Raw genomic sequence first — 21838 nt, forward strand, 5'->3', positions numbered from 1 at the left:
TTTTTTTTTTAACCCGGACCCCCCTGCAGAGTTCTATTTGCTCATCGCCGTGCCTACATTTTCCCCGCGATCGATTCATCACAAGAATCTGTTTTCCACCTCCTCTCTGCAAGGCGTAATACACAGTAGACTAGACACACACGCGCGCACACACACACACACACACACACACACACACACACACACACACACACACACACACACACACACACACACACACACACACACACACACACACACACACACACACACACACACACAGAAGAAGCACAAGATTGTGGTAGGAGTTGGTTGAGGTAAAACGGTGTGTGCTTTGGAGAGGTTTCTAAAATTATCAGGAGAAACTTCTCTCCTGCACATGCGTCTGTGCTGCTGAGCTGGAATGTTTGCATTGCAGAGATATTGTGCCTATAATGAATATTGGCACTTTCTTTGATTTGTTGCTGGCCTACTTGATACAGCTATCACATGAAACCAAAGAAAACAGCCTCTCTTCATCTCCTCTTGCCTTTACATTTTTCAGGCAAATGCTAAATAGCCTCACTGTGCTGCTTCACAGAGCGCACAAAGAAGAACAGAACAATATCAAGCATTATTCAGCCCCCTCTTTTGTCGCCTGAAATCCATTCTGAAGTGTCTATTAAAGGAGTCGTGGCCTTTTTGTCGCCTCTGTGCCAGACTACACAGGAGGGGAAAAAAGAGAGAGGAAAAAAGGAAAAGAGCAATGCATAATCTCCTATGTATGACAGATAAAGGGAGTGAATATCGCCATCTTTCCGCTCTGCTCTCCACATCTCCTAATCGCTTTTCCGACGTTTCAATCTGCCAAGGCCCTAATGAAAATATGATGAGGCGGATCTATGGTCTTTGGGGACGGATGGAGGGATGGGAGGGGAGGGGAGCTGAGGGGAGGGATGGAACGAGGGATGGCTGCAGAGGGAGGATGAAGGGAGAGAAAATACACTCTGTCCTTATTTCTGGGCTCCATCGGGGATACATAGTTCTTGGAGCTTTCTATTTAGATGTTGCTACTGCCGGAGTGCGTCTCTCTCTTCTGTTTCATTCACTCTCTTTATCTCTGCCATCCTCATTTTCGGTCTGTGTGTGTGTAACCAGGATAAATGTGTTTATTTTTTTTGTTTATATCATATTTTTTTTTCTCTTTTAAACTCCCACAGGCTGCCTCTCCCTCCTTTTGCCTTCCAAGAAAACTTCTTTTTAATCATTGTAATGCTCCCCATTTTACCCCCACCTTTTCCCGTCTGCGCTCACCTGTGTGTTCATTTGAAATCATGCAGCTGTGACCAAAAGTTACATTTATGTTTTTCTTGCTGCAGGTGATTTGGAGATACTTTCTCAACGTTTCTGCGTCTGTCTTCCCTCTTTATCAGATGGCGATGATGACCCAGCAGGGCTGTCCTGGGTGCCTTCGTCGCCCTCTAGTAAAGACGTGGCATCGCCTTCGCAGATGCCTGATGGCTGCTGCGACCTTGGCATGGCCACTGGCGGCGAGGAGGAAGGAGGTGCTGGTCTGCCATACCCCTGCCAGTTCTGTGACAAGTCCTTCAGGTAGCAAATTCTGCATGTGTGGTCTCCGAAGAGGCTGCAGGTGCCACCTCGGTTGACTAAAACACACTGCGGATTGTAGACAATCACACCAATGTCACATTTGGATGTTTAGCTGCCTCCTCCCATCCTACTCATGAATATCAATGTGTACATGAATAAACTGTATTCTCAATATTACCATGGTAACATAGACCACTAAGGCAAACAGTAAAAGGAATGAGGTGAATACATTTCTCACTCACTTCTCCAGGGACTAAGTCAAGACCCATTTTAAGAACAGCTGTCACACACACACACACACACACACACACACACACACACACACACACACACACACACACACACACACACACACACACACACACACACACACACACACACACACACACACACACCATAGAGTCATCATTATTATCCCTCTATATTACTCACTCTCATTGAGCTCTCCTTTATTCTTTCTGCTTTCTTGTTATTGTATGTATGTATGCCTTGTTTTTAAAAATAGTTTAAGCAACTGACAGTCCCAAGCAGCAAAAACAAGCATAGTCTCTTTAATCTTTCATATCACTTATAGCTGATTTTAATCGCAAAGTACTTCCCACTTGAAGCTATTTTGATGCGGGTGTTTGTTTTTATTAAGCCACTTTATAAAGCGTGTCTGAAATAACAGGTAATCATTGTTATCACGACTGTTCGTCTTCTACCTCCTCAGCCGCCTGAGTTACCTGAAACGACACGAGCAGATCCACAGCGACAAGCTGCCCTTCAAGTGTACCTTCTGCAGCCGTCTGTTTAAACACAAGAGGAGCAGAGATCGCCACGTCAAACTCCACACAGGTATGCACAAGAATGGAGCAGTTTTGCCTCCAAATCTGCTCTTTCAGTTTTTATTAACATTTTCACCTGCTAAATGTCGGTGAGCCGTGATGACATGGTACCTACGAGGAATTAAGGGCCAATGATAAACTTGTTATTCAATAAAGCAAATGAAGAAATATCAGTATTAGTCTTGGGTTTTGAGCTGCGTTCTACATTGGAACTATTCTCTGAAGTAATTATCTCTGATCAAACTGTCAAATGATACAGGAGATAAGAAGTATAGCTGTCAGGAGTGTGAAGCTGCTTTCTCCCGCTCTGATCACCTGAAGATACATCTCAAGACACACAGGTAACTGCTTCTGAGGTTATTAGAAGGAAATTTGTACAAAAATTGCTTTTGATTCTTTTTTTTCAGCGTGTTTTGTGACTGTGTTTTTTTTAACTCCACAGCTCCAGCAAACCATTTAAATGCAGCGTGTGTAAACGTGGGTTCTCCTCCACCTCATCGCTGCAGAGCCACATGCAGGTAGACAGTTACACCTTAAGATATCACTACTCTCGTGTAAACTACTTGGTCTTATTACTCCCATTACCAGTTACTAATACTAGATTTCTTTTTAGGAAGTAAAGTAAGAACAGACCGATTATTAGTCTGGTCGATTATCATGGTCGATATTTTGCATTTTTCTGATTATCGGTATCAGTAAATCAGATTATTGATAAATTAAAAGCGGTCTGATGTAGCCATCCCTCTCTGTCTGTTGTCACTCTGCGTTCCCAAAAGGGTTTCTCAAGCAGAGACTACAACAACAAGAAACACAAGCTGTCACCACAAATCAGGAAGTTAGCTTTCACAGTGGCTAGTACTATGCTAATGGCTAAAGCTGTCTATAAAAAAGGAGACAAAAAAAATAAGTCAAGACACAGAAAGAGAGTTTGGAAGCAATAATTAATAATAATGCCTAAAGATCTGGACATTAGCGGGCAATAAAAGTGATAGAAGAATGAAAGATTAAGAAAAAAGAGAAGAACAGCAGAAGTGCTGTAGTTGATGCCCTACCTTCCTTTGGTGTTTTGACTATTTCTATCTCTGCCAGGCTCATCGTAAGAACAGAGAACATCTTGCGCTGAGAAGCGAGAGAGATGGTGGAAAGAAGGGAGCAGGAGGAGAAGGCGACCTCGAGCAGGACCTCTATATGTGTGATTACTGCGAGGAGACGTTCAGCCAGACCGACGAGTTGGAGAAACACGTCCTGACGAGACACCCCCAGCTGTCCGACCGAGCTGACTTGCAATGCATCCACTGTCCTGAGATCTTTCTAGATGAGGCGTCGCTCCTCACGCATATTGAAACCCAGCATGCCAACCGCAAACACAAGTACTGGCTTAAAGTTTTCAACCCACTAATTCTCATTAAGGTGGAACTTGAATTTTACTGATCTTTTTCTGTATCCCCAGATGTCCTGTCTGTTCAGAACAGTTCCCATCTGTAGAGGACGTCTACTGCCACCTAGACAGCCATCGTCAGCCCGACTCCTCTAATCACAGCGCTGCCAGTCCAGACCCAGCCCTCGGCAGCGTGGCTTCAATGAGCTCGGCCACTCCTGACTCTAGTGCCAGTCTGGAGAGAGGCTCGACACCTGACTCAACACTAAAGCACAGCCAGGGTAGCGAACGAAGCCGCAGGAGAGGCGCTGATACTGGGGAGGACATGGGGATTAGCCTAGGTCATCAAGGTGGAGGTATGGTCGTCACTTGCCAACACTTCTTAGTTAAAACTACTTTTGTGCATTTCTAAAGTACCATTTGTACTTTCTATTACTACAGGTGGGGGAGGGAACTGGAGTAAAGTGACATACTCTTGCCCATACTGCTCAAAGAGAGACTTCCATAGTCTGGCAGTACTGGAGATCCACTTGAAGACCATCCATGCGGACAAGCCGCAACAGAGCCATACATGTCAACTCTGCTTGGAAACCCTGCCAACACTCTACAACCTCAACGAACATGTGCGCAAAGCTCACCGTGCCAGCGGAGGAACTGTGGGCACAGCGGCAGCAGCGTTTCCTCTGCTGCAGTTCACCAACGTCACAGCATTCCACTGCAACTACTGTCCGGACATGTTCGGGGACATCAACTCTCTGCAGGAACACATCCGAGTTTCCCACTGCCTGCCTGGTGGGATTATGGCAGGATCCACCACATTAGGTGGGTTTAAAATTAAACTATGGAATTTGTCAAAGTATGTATTTTTGGTGATCACAAATGCTTGTATAGTATACAGAGAAAGGTTAGACAAATGCTGTTGTGATATATTGCATGATTTTGGGATTTGTAGGCGACTATTAGCAGGGAATATCTGTTTGGAATGTTTGGAATATCCATAAATTATCCTGTTGTGAATCCTAGGAACTTCAGTAGAAGGCTTCCAGTTGTTTTCTACAGATGCATTACCATGACCTGGATAACTGAGAATCCATACAGACATCCTCTTCACTCTAAAACAATATATTTTAACTTCTTCTTCCTAGAAGGGAACCATGCCTTCTTCTGCAACCAATGCTCAATGGGATTCCTGACAGAGTCTTCATTGACAGAACACATTCAGCAGACACACTGCACCTCCGCTACAGGTGGTGGAAATGCATCTGGTGGAGTGGTGGCCAAGCTGGAGTCTCCTGTGCTACAGGCTGCATCTCAGTCCTTCATGGAGGTGAGAGTCGAGAATTAATCAAGATTTACATTTTAAAAATAAATATTTAAAGCTGCAGTGAACATAAATCTGGAAAAGACAAAATTATCAGAATTTCAAAATACACAAACTTGTAAAAATAGTTAGGCCAAAAATCATTCACGCAGGATTCAAGCCCCACCACCTACTCAAAAGTTCTCTGTTTATCCAAATTAACTTTAATTTACTTTAATTGTGGACTTTATTGCTCTCAGTTTTCTTCACATGGTCCAGTCAAAACAGCTTTTGTGAGTGGAGTAAGTCTCCAGACACAAGCTAAATGTTTTTAACTCTGGAAACAGAGCCAAGAGGAGATACAGAAGTCCAGCCTCTCAAACCACTAGAATTGCAATGTAATGAAAGGTTATTGTGGAATTTTTTGCCAGTGATACCAAAAAATACTGCCTACCAAAGCTTTAACTGGACTTGATGAGAACTGATAAAACAAAATGTCGCTATTGCAACACAGTTGTTGAGTTGAGTAGCAGTAATCTGGCTGCTATTTAATCATGTGATTCAAGTGACATGACAAAAGAACTTTGATAGTTTTATAGATTGTTTTCTGTGCTGAGTTTGTGATTAATGAGTCTTCAGTTACTTTGCAAAATGTGGTTCATTTCACCTCCTGACCCACAGTTCCGGCTGTGCTCAAAACATAATTGAAATTGGACAGGAGTTGATGCAAACCACGTTTCTAATATGTGTGTTATTGATCACAGGCACTCCACACCAATTAGATGCACCAAAAAAGAAAATAAATGCCCGCTTTAATGCTTCAGACTATTCTCTATAAATTTCAGCCACAGATTTATAGGTTCTTATAAACTTGGGTTTTCAGAGCCAGAAAGACACAGATCTATGCAATATTCACTGCCTGCTAATAAATGACATATTAAACTTCAGGTTTTATAGGTGAGCTTGCAGAGTTATGGGCTGAATATGAGTTATGGCCTACGCTTGTGTCTTTCTGCCTTATGTTTTTTTCCCCCGTCTTCATATCTTTATTGTCGTCTCTTTCAGTCTCCCAGGACCAAACAGTATATCAGCATATGTCAATGTATAATAATCTTAAAAAAAGTAAAGAGTTATTGTCCATGTACAGGTTTACTCCTGCCCTTACTGCACCAATTCTCCTATCTTCGGCTCACTCCTCAAGCTCACCAAACACATAAAGGAGAACCACAAGAACATCCCGCTGGCCAACAACAAACGGCAGGCTAAAGTTGCCGACCTGAGCCCAGCCTCCTCCGACATCGAGATCTCCTCTCCGAAACGCCACAGACTGGGAGGCGACTCCACCCCGTCCATGGGGAGCAACGGGGATTATCCATGCAACCAGTGTGACCTGCGGTTTGCTAGTTTTGAGGGTTTCCAGGCCCACCTCAAGTCACACCTGGAGATGCTGCTGAGGCGCCAGTCCTGCCCCCAGTGCAACAAGGAGGATTTTGAGTCCCAGGAGGCATTGCTTCAACACCTGACAGTACACTACACCACCACGTCTACGCAGTATGTGTGCGAGAGCTGCGATAAACAGTTCTCGTCCGTGGATGACCTGCAGAAACACCTACTGGACATGCACACGTTTGTCCTGTACCACTGCACTCTCTGTCAGGAGGTCTTTGACTCTAAAGTGTCCATACAGGTAAATTTGACAGCCTCCTACTTTGTACTCATTTTTTTTTTTTTACAAAGAATGATGTAGATGGTTTGGAAAAATAAATCCATTCTTAAAACATGCACAAGATTTTTTTACCCTGGATTGCTTCTTCCTTCTACCTTCTGTCATCCAGGTGCATTTGGCAGTGAAGCATAGCAACGAGAAGAAACTGTTTCGCTGCACAGCCTGTGCCTGGGACTTCAGAAAAGAGGCCGATCTTCAGCTTCATGTTAAGCATAACCACCTGGGCCAAAGGTCGGGCCTCCCAGGGGGTCTCGGCACAGGTAATGTACACCTTTCCTGGAGTCGTGTTAAGTTTCATGTGTAAAGTAAACCGGACTGTGGTAACAAATAAATCATCAGTGTAGAAAACAGAGCAAAATATCATAAAAACTAACAAAAGTTGACATTTTCTTCCCATTTTTTACAATGTTTTAGACAGAGGTTTGGTCAAATCTTCACATTAACTTGATTTTTGTTTTGCAGGACTCAAACCTCGTAAATGCATCTTCTGCGGGGAGACATTTGGAACAGAAGTGGAGCTGCAGTGTCACATCACCACGCACAGCAAGAAGTTCACATGTCGCTTCTGCGGCAAAGCTTTCCATGCCATCTCACTGCTGGAGAGACACCTGAGAGAAAAGCACTGCATCTTCGATGGCGGCAACATCACCGGCAACGGGGGTGGCACAGGGAGCAGTGGGAGTCAGAACGGGACACCCAATGGGCTCGCTCAGACCTCCAAGCGAGGAGGAGGAGGAGGAGGAGGAAGTGGCAACGGAGGCGCTGCAGGTGTCGAAAGAGCAACAGTCGTGGCTGCTGAACAAGCCGACCTGCAGAACATGCTGCTAAAGGGTAGCGCTGTGGGAGGAGGATCAGGCCAGGGAGGAGATGCAGCCAACAGCCACGAGGCAAGTGGGGGAGAGGAGGAGCTGGACAATTCAGAGCCCATGTATGCCTGTGACATCTGCGGGGCGGCTTACACCATGGAGTCCCTCCTGCAGAACCACCGGCTGCGTGATCACAACATCCGGCCGGGAGAAGATGATGCTTGTAAGGACAGATTCTCTTTGAAATTACAGTTTACTTCATCTTCATCATATTTGCAATGATACCTAATAATTATATTTTGTATATTAGGTTCTCGAAAGAAGAAGGCAGACTTCATCAAAGGAAACCACAAGTGCAATGTGTGCTCCAGAACTTTCTTCTCTGAAAACGGGCTCCGCGAGCACGCTCAAACACATCGTGGTCCTGCCAAACACTACATGTGTCCGATATGTGGCGAGCGATTCCCATCTCTGCTAACCCTCACCGAACACAAGGTAAGTTGACTTTTACTGTCTTCCAGCTTGAATACGTGTGTAGTCCGTATGATTCAGCATTGGGTTTCGAGTTCTACACAGCAAATGCAGTAGGGATGCCCTCACAGGTACAACAAAGTAGCTGTCTGTGAAGATGCATGTTTTTGTTTTTCTCCTGTGTGACATTTTTGTTGTTTTCTGTTTGTGTACCTGTATTTTGATCCTGAAACATCTTTGACTGCTTTGATTTTAGACTTTAAAAAAAGTTAAATTGTCCTAAGAGAGACAATTTGTGCTGAAACAAAGAAAAATGTTGGCGTACTCAACGAATGTGTTGTGTAATGCGGCTACAGTCAGTTATTATGGTAACGGTGACTTATTTAGTGTATTTAGAGGCTTATGAAGTAATGCTTTTTATAGCTTTTCAGTTGAATAAACTATTTAATGTACCATAAAGATTAATAATTCAGCTGCTTTTTAAACAAGTGGGCTTCTGTGCTTGGATCAAAGATAGATACAAGCCTGTGCTTTGACTATTACCATTATACTGATAATTCCTGAGGATATTCTCTCTCTCCAGGTGACCCATAGTAAAAGCCTGGACACGGGAACCTGTCGAATCTGTAAGATGCCCCTGCAGAGTGAGGAGGAGTTTATAGAGCATTGCCAGATGCACCCCGACCTCCGCAACTCTCTCACCGGCTTCCGCTGCGTCGTCTGCATGCAGACTGTCACCTCCACCCTGGAGCTGAAGATCCACGGCACCTTCCACATGCAGAAGCTTTCCACCGGCTCTGCGCTTGGAGGAGCTGGAGGAGTAGGCGGGAACGGAGGAGCAGGTGGAGGCAACGGCTCAGCCTCTTCATCCCCTAATGGGCAGCTACAGCAGCATAAGCTGTACAAGTGCGCCTTCTGCCTAAAGGAGTTCAAGAACAAAGGCGAGCTGGTGAAGCTAGATGTCAATGGCCTGCCTTACGGCCTCTGTGCTGGTTGTATGAGCAGGTAGGCGGCCATCTTTTTAACCTTGTTGATAATGATGTGCATTTACAATCAACTGTGGAACAAAACACATGTGGTGCAGCAGAATTTCAAACCTGATTTAAGCCCCCTCCACACATGTAATCTAAAACCTTACTGTTTAACTAGGTAGACTACCTATGTAGAAAACATAACTGACTGTTCATACCATAGACTAAAGGGAATTATGAGTGCCAGGTGACATTCAACATTTCTTCTGAGGTATTTGAAAGCTTAGATTTGAATGTATTGCTAGAGTGTGAAAGAGCAGAGGACTGAGCTGAGCTAAATCAAACTGACAAACAGCACCTACTTTTGCTGCCTGTAATAGACTGAGATAATGGTAATTTCAATAAATATCCCAAAAAATACTAATCTTTGAGCAGTTTATTTTACTGCTACTACTACTACTACTACTACTACTACTAGTACTATTAGTGCTAGTAGTTGTTAAGTTTGCCATCACAGCGCACACTGAAATGGTAAAAGTACATTTCAACTGCTGACTCTGAGGAAATTCTGGGAAAAAAATTCCGAAGACACTCCTCTGAGCACTTCAGATGATAAGTCCCTGTTCTGCTTATGCTGTCTTTATATGCGATATAGCTGCAGTAAGCTGAACTCATACTTTCTCAAACCTTAGATGCAGTTAACATACAACACAACAACACACAAACTGGTATACAAACACCAGTTTTTTTGAGGTCAGCTAAAACTAATGAAATGCTCAATCCAAACCAGGGGCACGAACGGCCAGAGTCCCAACCAGGGAGGAGCTGTGACGCCCGGAGACACGCAGGGAGAGAAGGCTGTGGCCGGGTTGAGGTGTCCAGAGTGCGGGGTGAAGTTTGAGAGCCTGGAGGACTTGGAGAGTCACGTCCAGACAGATCACCCTGAGGTCAGCCCTGAAACCAGCGCAGCAGGAAAGAAGGCTGAGGCTTCACCTGCACCTAAGGTGAGGCAGGATCAATAAAGATGAGACGGAGATATGGGGTTTGATAGAACGTGTTGGATGAAAATCTTTCTCTGAAAACAGCTCAAGCATATTTGCAATTGATTGTGGCTCATCGTGTTTGCATCTTACATGCTCAGATCGTCAGTGTAGTGTGGAAGGAGAAACATCAGACTGTATGATTATGGCCAGGGTTGCATTTAACAGATGGAGACGTTTTCAAGAGTACCAGAGACTCCTGCTGAACTGTATGTTTGCATGAGGTGTGTGTGTGTGAATGAAGTGTTGGTGCGTGCTGCTGCTTTTGTGTCTGCAGCTTGCATACGTGTGCTTATGTGTATGTCGGTGTGTGTCAGCTGAGCCCCACTGGGTCCTGCGGCTGGGGCGTGCTGAGGCATTGTGGGAGCTGTTCGCTCTACTTGATATTGACAGTCAGGCTCCCCGGGACCTGCCGCGTGTCTGTGTGTCTGTGTGTGTCTGTGTGTGAGTGTGTTAGAGACAGTTCCCAGGGACCCTCTGTCTTACCTGCACCTTTGTTTCTGCTTAGTCTAACAGCACAAAGCAGACAAAGTAGGATGTGTGTGTGTGTGTGTGTGTGTGTGTGTGTGTGTGTGTGTGTGTGTGTGTGTGTGTGTGTGTGTGTGTGTGTGTGTGTGTGTGTGTGTGTGTGTGTGTGTGTGTGTACTCATTCTAGCAGGCTGAAGCAGCAGAGAGATAGTGGAAGTGGGGCCTTTGTGTATTTTGTATGTGTTTGTGCATGAGTGATCGCTATGTGCTATGAATGGATAAGCAGAGCCTCTGCTCCTCTCTCTCTCTTTGTTTCTCAGTCTCTCACCCTTGTTTCTCTGGCTCTTTTGTATCTCTCTCTGTCTCTCTTGTCCTTTTTTTTGCCTCCATCCTTTCCCCCTGTTTCTGTTTCATTGCTTCTTCCCTTAATCTTTCTCCTGTTCACTCCCTTCCTTATTAATTTCCGATTCTTACATTCTCTGCAGAGGTCCTACTTGTGTAACTGCATACCTCATCTTCTCTTTACCGAGTCTCCACAGACTTGGACTTTCAGTGCAAGATTTTGTGAGATTCATGTGTCGCACATGTTAAGGGATGACTGCAAAAGGAACAAAAGGTTCAATTTTATGAACAAAAAGACTAAGTGTTTGGATTGGTTTCAGAGTTTTATTAGCTATTACTAAGTCCTTGTATTATTTCCATTGTTGAGCCTTGCAGTTCATCTTCTTTCTGCTTAGAGGTAAATAGTTTTTATGATTAAACACGTTGTTCTGAAGAGCTGTTTTACACTAAAAATATTTTACTCTTGAGTGGAACGTATTGTTTTAATGTTGAATAATGAAATGAAATATTATTTTAATGAAGATTTCTGTACTTTGTGTGCATGAAATGTAAGATTTTTTTTCAGATTTCACTAGAGGTTATTTTTATACTCGAAATTACTAGATTAGATGTATATCATTGCAATAACAATGTTTTTTTTTAATTTTTATATTACAGAAGAAGACCTACCAGTGTATTAAATGCCAAATGACGTTTGAGACGGAAAGAGAAATCCAGATTCATGTCGCGAATCACATGATCGGTGAGTGAGGCACATATCTTTCTCTCTGTGTTGTACTTAAGTGAGTGTGCGTTCGCGTAGCATCCGGTGTGAGCCCAGTGACCGTTAACATGTCATTTTCTGGTCCTGTTTCATAGTTAAATGCCACTTTGGAACTATGATACAACTGCATTCTTTTTCATGCGACACAAGTGTGCACACGCACTCACGCAGACACAGAGGTGTGAGACAGACGAGTGAAATGAAGAGGTCTTTTTGACTTGTGGGCTGTGTGAACCAGCTGTTGTGCAATTTACCACTTGGCTGCACCTCTGAGGGTTGGAAAGCTTGGCATAGAAAACAGTCGAAATTATAGGTACAATTTTATTGATTGTGCAGCGCATAAAACGAAGAGTCAAAGTGAAAAGTTCATATAATCACTCCAACATTAAACAGTTGGCTGTCACGTAATATGAGTGTTCGTGTCTTGGCTTGGCTGAAGTCAAACAACACATACTAGAGTGTGATGCTATTATGATGCTGCAGGTGTTATGAGTTGATTATACTAATTAACAGTGTCTCAGCAGGCACTAAGGTAGTGAAGATAACTTACTGTATCTAAACATGTTAGTTTAAATTTGAGGTTTTTGCTGACAGTTAAAACATGGACACCTCCTATGTTCAGTGTATATTGCAAATCTTACACATGTAGCTGGAGTTGTTTATATTTGGCTGGCCAGGTGCTTTTGCTTGAAGGAAAATAAGGCGCTGCAGTGGTGTTAAGCTGCTTCATTTAAGTCCTCACTTCATCTGCTAAGGGCTGAGAAAGGGTCATAAACAACTGTGTGTGTGTGTGTGTGTGTGTGTGTGTGTGTGTGTGTGTGCATCTATATTAAGTGGTGTCTGTGCTTAACTAAAACCTACCTCTGTAGTTTGGTTGTTCTTTTATGAGCTTCCCCCATGACAGTTTTCTCCTGCTTGCTGCTAATTTGCTGCCTTAGCATCTCTGTCGTCATGGAGATTAACGAGGTGGACCCGCGAGTTGTTCTGGGGAACAAATGCTCTACACCCCACACCTTCAACCCCCTCGCCAGACCTGACAGGCGATCCCAGAGTCACTGATGTACTCTGAGTGTGTGTGTGTGTGTGAAGTGGATGTAGAGAGTGTGTGTGTCTGTGTGTGAGAGTTGTCTAGTAATGTCTGGAGACGCGAGAAGAGGAGGTTGAAACACAAGTACAGCTGGAGTAACTTTTACTTCATTCCCTCTTGTGCAGCCCCGCCCTCACTCGCTGTCTAACACAGTCTGAGATGCACAAACACAGGTACACATGCAGAAATAAAAGAACACACACTCTCTGTATCGTTTCTGTTACCTGTCTTCTTTGCTTTTCTCCACATTTCTCAAATAACCCCCTTTCCATTATTGCGATTTTGTCCTCCTCGTCTCCTTGCGTTCTTGTATCATTCCACCTTCTAACCTTTTTTGATCTTCTTCCTCCACCCTGAGAATCGACTCAGTCATTCAGTTATTTCTTCCACTGTTATCGTCATGTCTCTCCCTTCTCCATTGTCTGATTAGAGAACTCATCCCTGTCTTCCCCACCTCCCCCAATCACACACACACTCACATCCCCACACTGTGGTGGCAGTTTTGGGTTAATTAACGTGCTAATTGTGTGAAAACCTAGCGCAGATTAATTATGAAATTGAGGCAGATTATTTTTAAGAGCTTGCCCAGTTCCTATTATTACATTTGCTGCAGGCCTCTCCTCCCCCACTCCTTAGCGAAGAAGGGAGCAAAAACTGAGGAAACTGAAAGATCCTATTTGGCGCAAAAGCACTGATGGGGAGAAAAACTACCAATATTAAAAGAAGATGTTACCTGTCGTTGTTGAGCCGATCACAGCTGCACAGTAATAAATGTAAACACAGAGTCATTAGGGTCTGATTAAACCCTCAGAATTTACGATCAAAAATAAGTCTTCAGCTTCACCGAGGACCAGCGTGGTCAATTTGCTGTTGGTATAGCTCAAAAAACCTCCCAAACACAATTGTATGTACTGATTTACCGCTCAAACATTTACTTCCTCTGTTAAGCAGTGTGTCATTTCCTATCTATAAAGCAGAATGCCAGATGTAAACTGCTATTTGTCGTAATTAGGAGACACAATGGATTTAGTGTTTCTGGTGACGAGAAAAGGATTTTTTCTCTCACCTTTTCAGATTTGCTGTGTCACTTTTTTCTTCAGCCATTCCCTTCCTTTAGCGTCTTCTTTCACTTCAACTCAGTAAACTGCTTTAATATGATACTTGAATTGTGCTGAAAATGAAGTAAATCAGTTTTACCCTGAATGAAAAACTTGTTACCTCCCTATTTCCAGTCAGTTGAAAGTTGGAAGTCTCAATTTTAAGGCTCTACCTACTGACACTTAAATCCGAATGCAGGTTTAGTCATGCTAATAAAGCAGTTTTTTACATGCTTACAGTTTAAATGCTCGTGCATTCAAAGCTACACACACACCTGAGCACAAAAATGTGAATATTTCAGCTTTTTCCTTTCTCAGTGCCTTATTCTCTTCCTTTGATCCTCTTGTCTTCACCTCCTTCATCCTCATTTTCTCTTTTATGGTACTCTCCATTATCATCTTTGGTAAAGTGTTTCTGCCTGTCTACCAGCCTCATTAAGACACACATGCACGCTTTATCACCAGCTCTCACATCCAATACTCTCTGCCACTGGTAGGTGTGCTTGTGTCACTTTTGATATTGTCACATGGTTCAGTGAAACACCCTAAGGCATTAGACTACCTCTCAGTCTGCCTGCCTGCCTGAATATCACTGAAATATGTGCATGGAGGAGAAATGAAATGAAATAAAGGCAGTGATGCACCTCGGTTAAAGGGTCTGTTTGTATCCAGCGACTGAACCCGAAGTGTTTGCCGTTTTTCAGTCTTGCAAACCTGTTGTCGCTACGTTGACAGTTCATACTGGTTGAAGGAACAGGGAGGAGGGAATTTTCTCCTGGATAGTCGAGTCCGGTGATGTGATTGTCACATTGCTCCATGGGTAATACATGGTGCACCCCACGGTCCTGTTAATTATGCTGTCATGAAGAGAAAGAGACACAACATACAGGCAGATAGAGGAAGAGAGGGTCAAAGTGAGAAGTCTAGAGAGGAATCCTTGTAGCGCTGAGGAAAAGTCTTCACAAAGACTGCACAAGATGTATTTTGGCCTCAAGCTAGCAACAGTTTAGGGGACATTTTTCACTAAAATGTATTCACTACTTATGGCTTATCATGCGTTTCACAAACATTATTATTACTCAACATGTTACTCGTCATACAACTTAGGTTAGCCTTCATTGTTTTCTTATATGCAATATCACATGTACATTTTGTCTATTTTTTTTAGCTTCTATGACTTGTTTAAAAAATATGAAAATAGCAACACATATATTGACCAGTTTAATTTGTTCAGGGGTGATACTAATTGTTAGTAATCATTGAGACTGGTAACTGATTATAGTAAGAAGAATACCTTCATTTGTATAGCACATTTTGAAAACAAAGCTACAAAGTGCTTTATAATGAAACAAATGCTACATAAGAATGCATATTCAATAAATAAATAAGATCACAAACATGCAGCAAACACAAGATAAAATAATGATGTCAAGACAATATTTTTATATAGTAATCTGAAACTACTGCTGAGTCTAAAGCGCATTTCAATAAAAATGCTTACGAATAGCATTACTTAAGTTAGATAACAAGATTTAACATTGCTTTAAAAACCCTGTATTGTCCCTTAAGTTGTGGTTAAACTTGACTAATTTACATATTAGGGTTTACACTTGACAAAAATTATATAAACTACTACTTTACAACTGATATCTAAAAGCAAAATTGAGAATAACACAAACGCCAACACACAGCCTTGTTCAAATCCCTTTATTTATGTTTTACACATCTTCAAATAAAGAGAACTTTTTGACATTTCAGTGTTGATGACGTATGTGGCTACATCACAGTCGAAGAAGCACATTTTAAAATTAATTTACTTTGTTGTGAATCAGCAACAATTCTGATAACCGTCAAACGGCTGAATATTGGATCCAATAATCAGATAGGATGATCACTGGTTGGCCCTTACTGCGCATCGAATGGACTCTCAAGATGTTCTTTTACCAAAGTGCTTTTAAATGTTGAGTATCTGAGAAAGCAGTGAGAAACATGATGTGTTTTTTTCCTCAGGCAAGAAATGATGATAGTGCTCCCCATATTTTCTCCAGCAACTAACATTAGTGAAGAGCTGGTTCATAGACGGGTCATTTTAGAAGCTCTACATTGTTCTGCAATCACTGTATTATTTAAATGTTCTACAGTTCTAAAAGAGCCGCTTTAATTGATGTTGAACCAAGAATTAGTGCGTCACACTGGCCTGACTGCAAGACTTAATGTTTAAAATATGGATCCTAAAACGCCAGCGGTTCTCAGCCCCGTGTTCAGCTTTACTGTGATTGTATAGTCACACCCTGTGTGTGTTCCCGCTAGCCTTGGCTCTTACACAGCACACAAGTTAATTAAAACACCATGTGGCCAATGCCCTGCTCTGGAGGCAGAGAGGAAGAGACCAAGAGGAGAGAGGCACAATAGGAGGCAAAGGCAAATCGTGCAAGAAGGTTGAAAGGGGCAAAAGGAAATTAGCAGCTGAATTTCTTTCAGTCGTGGTTTGTTCATCGTTTTTTAGTAGATTTTGCGCACACTGGTTCTGAATCCACTCCAGGGCTTTTGTGATGTAAAGTCAGATAGCACTGATCTGTGGCTGCTTAACTGTACAGTATAGTGATTCTGTATTGTGTATATCTGCTTAGATTCTTGACTGGTATAACCATGCTGCAGTTAGCTAATCTGCCAGGTGTTGATCCGGTTATCGTTTCCGCTTGTTTGTTCAAACGAGAGCACCCTGAACAAGTGTCCAGCTTTTTTATTCCCTAGAAACCCCAAATTTTGACCGAATTGCTCCCAGCATTGGTAGAGTTTGCTGTTAGAGCAGCAGAAAACTACAGTGGATTTGCTCAGGAAGCTAGAGATACAGCAGAAAATACACCTTATATCATTTGGTTCTGAACCAAGAATAACAGGGTACAGTAGACTAAAGTGGTATTGCTCACACTTGACACTATTAAAACACACACATGCACACATTCACACACAGCCTCAGTCCATCTCCCACACACCGAGGAGAGAGATAGGGAGAGAAATTGAGTTATCCATTTTTGCCTCAGGTACTAACTTGCCATTTGAGATTTTTTTTTGGTGTTCTTATGTGAGAGACAAAGGCCTAAGGGAAAGCAGCATATACCATGCATGTACATTTACCTATACATAATATGTAACCAACAAACTGCATACAAAAATGCAGGCATTATTTAAATTATTGAGCATTTTTAACATAAATATTTTATGGAACAGAGTAATGGATAGTTAGACTATTTCTTTAACCTTTTTCAGTGAGTATTCATAGAACAGCACCATTCTGCTCTCTTCCTCTCTGTAATTTCTTTCTAGTAGAAAAAAGCAGTCTTTGTTTTTGCAGGTTTTTGCAGTGTGTATGTGTTTGTATGTGGGTTGGGGGCATATCCCACCTGTGCGTAATCACAGAGCAGTGTGTGTTCGGTTTTTCTAGCCCCCGACACTGCTAAGCAGGTGGAAAGAGGAGGGAGGCACTGGAGATATGGAGATGAGAGGAGAATGCAGAAAGTATTTATTTGTGTTTTGGGCTGGTCACACTTGGGGGGTAAGACTTCATGGGAGGAGAAGACACGAGGGGGGTTAGCCGAGAGATGAGAGATGACAGAAAAAAGAGAAAGAGACAGAGCTGATGGTGGTGCAGGGCGGCGCTGAGATAGAGGGAAGACGGTAAACTTCAGGGTTGTTATCTCTACATATACAGCTGCCCAGTAAGATCTGCTAATTCTGACAGAAAACCAGGTGACGTTTGCATTACCTGTACCATTAAAAAGGGGTATTTGTTGGGTTCAGATAACCTCATGCTGCTCTATTTCATTATCACCAAGACTCCGTGGCAAGATTATGAAGAAATGCAATAGCTTGTGTATTTTTAGTTGCTTATGATGACTCGATTTGTTTCTTCTGCAACCCTTTCATTGTATGTACATGTGTGTTTGTTTATGTGTGTACATGCGTCTCCTTGGACTGCACCGCAGCGACTTTTGGCAGGCTTTATTGTTTTCTGCTGTGCAGCTGCACATCATGAAGAAGTTCCCTCCCTGTGTGATAGTGTGAGGTGAAGACAAGATTCGGTATGCAGCTAAACATGCGTGTGTGTTGATCCAGTTTACCTTCCAGTTCGGCCTGAATGGAATGAAAAAGCAGCTTGTGTGCCTTCAAGCAGAACCATTAAATTTAACTCTGCATTTGGTGGTTTTTAGAGCAACAAAGAAATCGTGCACACACACACATCACTAAATAAGGTCCTTGACAGCGTGTTCTGAGTGTTGCATGCAGCCACTAATGTTTTACTAATCACCTCAGTCTAGATTTCACAGCATGAGTCCTCACTTCTCAAACACATGTCAACACACACACACACACACACACACACACACACACACACACACACACACACACACACACACACACACACACACACACACACACACACACACACACACACACGCTCTCACTTTTTGTCTTTCTCACACACACACACGTAGACACACATGCACAATAGAGCCACACACAGCATGGTATCTCCCCTTTCCATTGGTCCTAATCAGAGACCAGAGTCCAATTAGCATACCGACTGTAACACTCACTTTGATCTACCACTAACAATACACAATGTCCTCACTCTGTTCACACCTTTGATACAATTTCAAGCCCAAACTGTTGCTTTAATTTACTCCTCTTCCTTCATCGCCTTTTGTTTACTTCCTTTCTGTCCACCACTGTAGCCTTAAGCTGCAGCAGCGTTAAGAAACCAGATTTAAGCCTTAATTATACGTCTGTGTCCACGTGTCATTTAAGTCTTCCTGCTCCTCCTGAGAGTGTAGGAAGTATTCTATAGCTTTACATACCAGCAGCACTAAAATTAACAACACTGTTAGCAGTGGAATTCATTTTTTTAGATTTACTTTGTGAGAGTGTTTTATTTATATACTTAAAATGGCTTTTCTCAATGATACCGAGGTAATTTGTCCATAATACTACGTTTTGCCTCCTCCCCACACTCACCACGTTCACGATACGTATTACTAATCCTGCCCATTCTCTCCTCCGCTCTCCCCCATCCCCACCTGCCCACTGGATGGCCCGTAGAAGAGCCCACCTGTCGGCAAGGTTTGTCCCCTTTCTGTCTCCTTAGCTCACACTGTGAGCAAGGCAGCACTGTGCTGTCCCACTGCCTGCCCATCATCATAAACATTATCCTGCTTTTTGTATAGATTAGCATTCAGTATGCATCAGATTGGATTGTTTATTATTGAAAACAAGTTGTCAGCAACCATGTGCAAAAAAAAGAAAAAAAATCCACATTGCATGATGTGGAAAAACCAAATTGGAGGCAGAAATTTCAGCACAGGCGAGGAGTAGTTCATTATTTCTCAGTAGCAGGAATCAGTATGCATAGTGGAACAATATAAACTGTATTAAAATAAATGAGGGAGGATTTTGAATTAGACACATTTTAGCAGAGTCTTTGCACAATTACCCCTCACCTCACCTCAACTCTTCATTCACCCCAGTCCCTGCTGCTAGCTGCATGCTTCATTGTCCTTCCCACCTCGTCCACACTACACACACACACACACACGCACACACACACACAGATGCCTTGGAGGTATCGAGTGGCCACTCACCTGGATCTAAGTGCTCCCCGTGGAGTGTGGTGGCTAATGATGTGTCCTCAGCATGAGCTTTACTTACCTATTTACATCAATGCACTCTAATAATTGTAGGTACCCTTCCTTATTCACATTCCACACATTGTGACAATCAGTAAACAAGGGAAACACTTTTAAACTGCCTTGACATGACTGATCATTTCCCCCTTTTTTGGGGGGTATTTCAATCTGAGCATTTTATTTCTTAAAGGTCCCCAAAAAGCTTCTTTTCATTGGAATCACTGTCACTCCCACTTTTCAGTTTGATGGTGCCTTCATGTGAAGACCACAAATAGTTTATAAACCACTCCGTCTGGAATAGTGCATTAAATAAGCTCGGTTTTGCTTTTATTTTGTACCTGAAGGTTGCATTTATCTGGTAGTTCAAACCAGTCAGCCTGTCTATTAGCCTGCAGTCAAATCTGTGATGCGCCTGACTAGTAATGCTGGTCTGCTGTCTAAGCAGCCGTCCCACGGGCGGTGCCTGAGCCGATGTGTGTTTGTGCGCACATCTTTCTGTGCTTCTAAGTGCCCCCAACTCCCCTTTTTTCATTTCACACATGCATGCAGACACACACACACCTATCTGTACGTATGTGTATGTGGTAGTGCAGTTACTTTGTGTCACTGAAGACTTAATGAGGCGAATAAGAAGCTTTTAGAGTCAGTGGAGGTGGATAATGTGGTTGAGGGCTCACTCATGTATGTACGTGTGTGTGTGGCTATGTGTCTGTGTGTGTGTATGTGTCAGAGTTTTTGCCACCGGCTAGCAACGTTGCTGTTCTCTTCTGCCCTTCTGCACCTGAACTAATAAGACACAGGCTGCTTTCTCTGTTGTCGGTGTGCACCACCAGTACCTGCTCCGGTGCTCTGAACTGAAGAAATCGCATCACTTTTTCTGTTTATCCTGGGGTCAGCGGTTGTAATACAAACCGATCTCATGTCAGAATTTGACAAACAGCTAAACAGAGTGAATAGGGTAATTTAACGTTTGCCTGATCCGAGGGTATATTGAAGTAAGTTGACAGCTTTTCAAAAAAATAAAAACTGCTCTGAAGTACTGCGGGAACACTGCTAATCCTGTCACAGGCACAAGTGTCCCATCTGAGACAGTTTTTAGCACCACAGGCGAGAACATGTCGTCTCACAGGAGTCTGTTTTAAATCTCAACACGCCGATGACTTGGTGTTCTTGAGGAGAACTCTGAAGTAGGAAAAGCAGTTTACACACCTTTCACTCACTTAGAAACCTGCTCTACCTGACGGAAGCATGGACATTTTTCAAACTGGTGACGCCACTGTTATCAGCACTATGCTATTTTGATATTGCTGCTGTGTGTGTATTTAATTTATGTTTTCATCACAGAACAGGTTTAGTGGTTCAGTATAAAATGAATCTTTTTAACCCCTTTAAATAATACTATAATCTTTAATAGTAAGGCTTCAGTGTCATGCCAACTGCATGTATTATTTGTAGGAAGCAGAAATTTACATTCGTCGGTATATATGATTTCCTGATTTCAAAGAAGTATCTTGCTGTATCTTCAGGTAGCATAAAGCTACTTACTTACACCTCCAGATTTTTAACTACAAAGAACAGCGAAGTTACTATAACAGAATTTTGAATTTTAAAAGGATTTATTAATTCTAATTCTACACGATTGTCATTTTATCTCCATCTTTTCTTAAGATAAGGAAAAATAATAGTAATAAAAGTGGCTGAAGCAGTATTGAGCAGGATGTTGATCTACACTGTGATGCTATGAACAACAGAAACAGACATTTTGAAAATGGCTAACACCAGTTTTATCAGCATTATGATGATTTTGATAACACTGCTTATTCGTACTGTTTGGTTATTAAATTTCTATGTTAATCACAAAACCTGCTCAGTGGTTCAGGCTAAAAATAATTATTTCCTAAACCATTTTATTGTTATTTTAATCACTGATATTAATACGTGACTATAATGCACACTGTATATTGCATTTATAGAAAGTCGATTTACCATATTAAATCAAATTTCACAGAAAAAAAAGGAAATATCTCACTTAGTATATCTTCATTGAACATAAAAATACTTATTTAAACCTCCAGATTGTTAACTAAGAGAGCCAGCAAAGTTACTATAACAGAACTTTGTTTTAAAAGTAATTAGTAATCCAAACTCTACATGATATTGATTTTATTCTATCACAGGATAAGAGGAATAATTATAATACTGAGTAGGATGTTGGTCTTCCCTGTGATGGTATGAACATAGGAACAGATGACGGCAAGCCCCTCCTCCTGCCTTCCATCCCTCCCTCCATCCATCCTTCCTTACATCCC

The 21838-nt window shown here is 42.4% G+C and overlaps 1 protein-coding gene across 3 annotated transcripts in view; it reads left to right on the plus strand.

The window, feature by feature from the left end:
- The window catches only part of znf423 (zinc finger protein 423), a 167275-nt gene that overhangs the window by 72695 nt on the left and 72742 nt on the right, over window positions 1-21838 (plus strand). The window contains exons 4-19 of one of the 3 annotated variants that reach the window (XM_022206152.2): window positions 1392-1569; window positions 2282-2406; window positions 2656-2737; window positions 2839-2914; window positions 3486-3766; window positions 3847-4130; window positions 4216-4596; window positions 4920-5101; window positions 6222-6761; window positions 6910-7060; window positions 7263-7829; window positions 7917-8101; window positions 8661-9082; window positions 9839-10052; window positions 11556-11640; window positions 18946-18966. In XM_022206152.2, coding sequence (XP_022061844.2) covers window positions 1392-1569; window positions 2282-2406; window positions 2656-2737; window positions 2839-2914; window positions 3486-3766; window positions 3847-4130; window positions 4216-4596; window positions 4920-5101; window positions 6222-6761; window positions 6910-7060; window positions 7263-7829; window positions 7917-8101; window positions 8661-9082; window positions 9839-10052; window positions 11556-11640; window positions 18946-18966 — 3774 coding nt within the window. The remainder of the gene's footprint in view (window positions 1-1391; window positions 1570-2281; window positions 2407-2655; window positions 2738-2838; window positions 2915-3485; window positions 3767-3846; window positions 4131-4215; window positions 4597-4919; window positions 5102-6221; window positions 6762-6909; window positions 7061-7262; window positions 7830-7916; window positions 8102-8660; window positions 9083-9838; window positions 10053-11555; window positions 11641-18945; window positions 18967-21838) is intronic. The other 2 variants (XM_022206154.2, XM_022206153.2) reach the window with 2 other exon arrangements.

This window comes from Acanthochromis polyacanthus, chromosome 8 (genome assembly GCF_021347895.1).
Source record: "Acanthochromis polyacanthus isolate Apoly-LR-REF ecotype Palm Island chromosome 8, KAUST_Apoly_ChrSc, whole genome shotgun sequence".
NCBI classification, from domain to species: Eukaryota; Metazoa; Chordata; class Actinopteri; family Pomacentridae; genus Acanthochromis; species Acanthochromis polyacanthus.